At 45.0% G+C, this 3,565-nt stretch overlaps 1 protein-coding gene across 1 annotated transcript; it reads right to left on the reverse strand.

Annotated features, from left to right (window-relative positions):
• Nucleotides 1-1,013: 1,013 nt before the first annotated feature.
• Nucleotides 1,014-3,263, reverse strand: sox11b (SRY-box transcription factor 11b). Its single transcript, XM_063223472.1, has one exon. It carries the CDS (start codon nucleotides 3,125-3,127, stop codon nucleotides 1,991-1,993), a length of 1,137 nt encoding a protein of 378 aa, XP_063079542.1. The 5' UTR covers nucleotides 3,128-3,263; the 3' UTR covers nucleotides 1,014-1,990.
• Between the last annotated feature and the right edge of the window lie 302 nt (nucleotides 3,264-3,565).

The following is a 3,565-nucleotide window of genomic DNA, read 5'->3' on the forward strand; positions in this document are numbered from 1 at the left end:
CATCCATACGACCCAATTCTATGTAGTGCTGACCAAAACATTCCAAAAGCAACATGTTTACTTTCTCACCGCCATCTTTTGAATTGCCTAGCTGCAGCAGCATATTGACTACTGGGGAAAAAGGGAAGCTACACTTTTGCCAACAGACAGGATTAGCCATATGGTGAGTGCGTGTTATTTTATGAACCACATCTGTGCAGTTTGCCAGTCAAAACTAGTGACCGTGATTTTGAGTGTTGGCCTAAAGGGAGGGTGTTTTTTTAATGAATGAATGATCCATTTCAGAAATATGGTTGGACTACAAACTGTAGGCCTATATTACATTAGTTCAACCCCTATAGCACCATATTGCTGCCATACATAAAGATTTTTAGATCTGTCCAGATTGGCAATTTTGAGAAATGGATTGGTTTGTTGAGAAATGGAAATATTTGGGAATTATTAATTGAACAATAGATCTAGATAGATATAGATATAGATAGATGCAACCTCTAAATACCTGAATTTGTCAATCAAAGCCACTCATTTACAGAGAAATGTTATTTGCTTACAGACGTGCATCAGTGCCCTTCTTTTCCAAGCATTTTACAAATTTAAACCTTTCTATCTGAATAGGCAGCTGGCCTGCTTGGCCATCTTGCACACACGTTAAAAATGAAGATGGGTGGGGGGTGCGTGGGGTCTGCGGTTAAAGGAAACCCACCAATCAGATTACAGCATTCAGACCAGCGCGATGTTTAATTTCTTAAAGACGCAGCCCCCACCCTCCCTTTTTTCTGCGGTTACAAGCCCGGAAGGGGGAGGGGTAGGTGGTTGACCCACAACAGCAGACAGGGTTATAAAACCAGACATCTATCTGACACACTTTTTTAAAATCCTCGATCTCCACATGTCTGTTTTCAGTTGAATGCCCTCTTACAAATGTTGTTAATTGAGGTTCTTCCAAGTAAAACGTTTAGGCTGTCACAATTATGTCACCCATTTCCCCCCATCATGTAGCAAAAACGATAGAATCAGTTCCAGCTGATTTATTCGATTTTGTCAAGATACAGACTTTCAGCATGACAACATGTAACGCATCTCATTTGCTACAAAACGCAGATGGTCCATCATATAAGGTATATTGCACAAAATAATGAAGAAACAAACATATGTGCCATTAAGATGATAGAAATGTAAAACAAAACAAAGAAAATCCAGTTTCACATCTGCTATGTGGGACCCATTCACACCAATATACATAAATTCCTAACTTTTCTATTTTACAGAACATATACAATCAGCTAGTACCAGCGATGAGGTCTAAGTCCCCACAACTTCGCCTTCCTACAGTTATCCTGCAGGTTTTAAATCTACAACTGTACACGCCTATTTTAAAATCATGGCAAGGCATTCCGATGCAAGTTGGTCTGTCATTCAACCCTTGCATGCAGAAAAAAAGGAAAGGAAAACCGGGTAGAAGTGCCTGAAAACTTACTGTGCGCACAGTAAGAACATTCCCTTTAAACTGTACAAAAATATGTTTGAAAATAGTTTACTTCTTTTTTTAAAAAGATGAGGTATGTTGGTTATGTATCAAAATGCTTCCTGCCATACCTGGGTTTCGGAGCGGTTTGAGAGCTGCTCAGAATGGTCATACCTAGAGGGAGTTGGGATTGGTTAAAAAGAAACATTGTTGTGTGACACAGACATCACTGAAAAGTCCTGAACGATCTCTGAGCTGATGCTCAGAGAGAATGTGCATAGTTCAGGATCACACAGAGAGGAGAATGCCGCTTCCACCCCAGCAGTCTGACTGCCTGCATATCACATCCATAAACCCTGTCAGTCATGGTGACAAATGTCACTTTTTTTGCAACAGTACCGTCCCTTCACTTATCCAACTTCAGCTTCTTTGCAACTCTCTCCGAGAAACAGAGCGCATGCCGTGTGCTGAACGTGCCCGGCAGCCGCTTCCAACTCGAATGGTAAATAAACATAAACCTGAACATTAGTAGGTGAATACTAAATCAGAAAAGTTCGCCTCCAGCCAGTCCCCGGCAATCATTTCGCTAAGCTCGGGGGTGCAATAGTCCGGAAATTCGAAGTGAGAGCCGAGGCTGCCCTCGCTGAAGGAATCTAGATCTTTGTCGACGAAGGACAGAGACAGATTTCCTGAGCTCGTGTTCCCCAGCTCGGGTCCATGAACACCGGATGCCAGGTTTAAGCTAAAGTCCACCAGCAAGTCGTCGGCGTCGTCGCTGGAGCTTGAAGAGGCAGATATGGACCTGAATGAAGACGCTGGTGAGATGGACGAGGTCTGGCACATCGTGGTTTGCTTGGTGATATTCTTGAAGTTGTAGAAGAGTCTGCCCGAAGCATTCAGATTGGCGTTCCGCGACTCCTCGTACATGCTAGCCCCCTCAGGCTCCGCCGTTGAGCGGAGTGTGGGACTGGAGGGGACTTTGGCGATGCTGTACGGACGGATAGGCTCCCGGTCCTCCTCGATTTTAATCCGGGTGGGAAAGTCATCCTCAAATTCATCATCATCATCGTCGTCGTCGTCATCGTCATCATCATCATCATCTTCGTCGTCAGTAAGTTCCCTTTTAACCGATTTGCTCACTTTCAAGTTGTTAAAAACATACCTGTAGTCTTGAGGGGCTCGTGCAGAGATGGGCTTGCTGGTTTTGAGTTTTGTTATTTTTTTGACAACAGTCTTGGCAGCTTTGCTACTCGGCTTCTCGGGCGACTGGGTAGCTGGTTTAGCAGAACTGGCAAGCTTTGGTTTTTTCTTGGGTCGGTACTTGTAGTCTGGGTAGTCGGCCATGTGTTGGAGCCGTAGCCGTTCGGCTTCCCTGATGAATGGGATCTTTTCGGAGTCTTTGAGCATTTTCCACCGCTTGCCAAGTCTTTTGGAGATCTCTGCGTTGTGCATGTCGGGAGACTGCTCCATAATCTTTCTCCTCTCGATTTTCGACCAAACCATGAAAGCGTTCATTGGCCGCTTGATATGCCCTGTCGCCGTCTTGCACCAGTCCGGCTTCACAGGCACCGGGCTACACGCCATCATCTCACTCTCCTCGGAGTCTGTGTTTTCCCGCGACATGCTGCTGTCGGTCTCGTTGTGCTCCGTTTGCTGTACCATGACCACTTTCCTGTTGCTCGGTCGTTACGGGGTTCAAATAATCCAAAGGCAAGTGCCCTAGCTTGCTTCTTTTAACCTCCGTTCACTTCAGCACCCCTCTCAAAACCCTCTTTCAAACTTGTCAGTGTGCTCTCAAGTAGTTCATGCCGGTTACGTCACTTCTGCTTATCCAATGGCGTGTGTCCTACCCGCCCACTCGCGCTCATATGGCTTTGTGGTTAACCCTTCAGCGCCTGGAAGGTCCGCAGACGACAGTGGGCGGCGGTTTATGACCGTCTGGATGAGGTGTGAGAGTCAGACATTAAATATACGCGATTACGCGGATGTTTAAAAGAGAAACAAACAGTCTCGTAGAACATTGTAAATATACCTGTTTATTGTCTATATTTATTCTCTCGGAAATATTTCCTCCTGTAACAGGCAGCTCCTAACATTTGA

This window comes from Engraulis encrasicolus, chromosome 18, assembly GCF_034702125.1.
Source record: "Engraulis encrasicolus isolate BLACKSEA-1 chromosome 18, IST_EnEncr_1.0, whole genome shotgun sequence".
Classification (NCBI taxonomy): domain Eukaryota; kingdom Metazoa; phylum Chordata; class Actinopteri; order Clupeiformes; family Engraulidae; genus Engraulis; species Engraulis encrasicolus.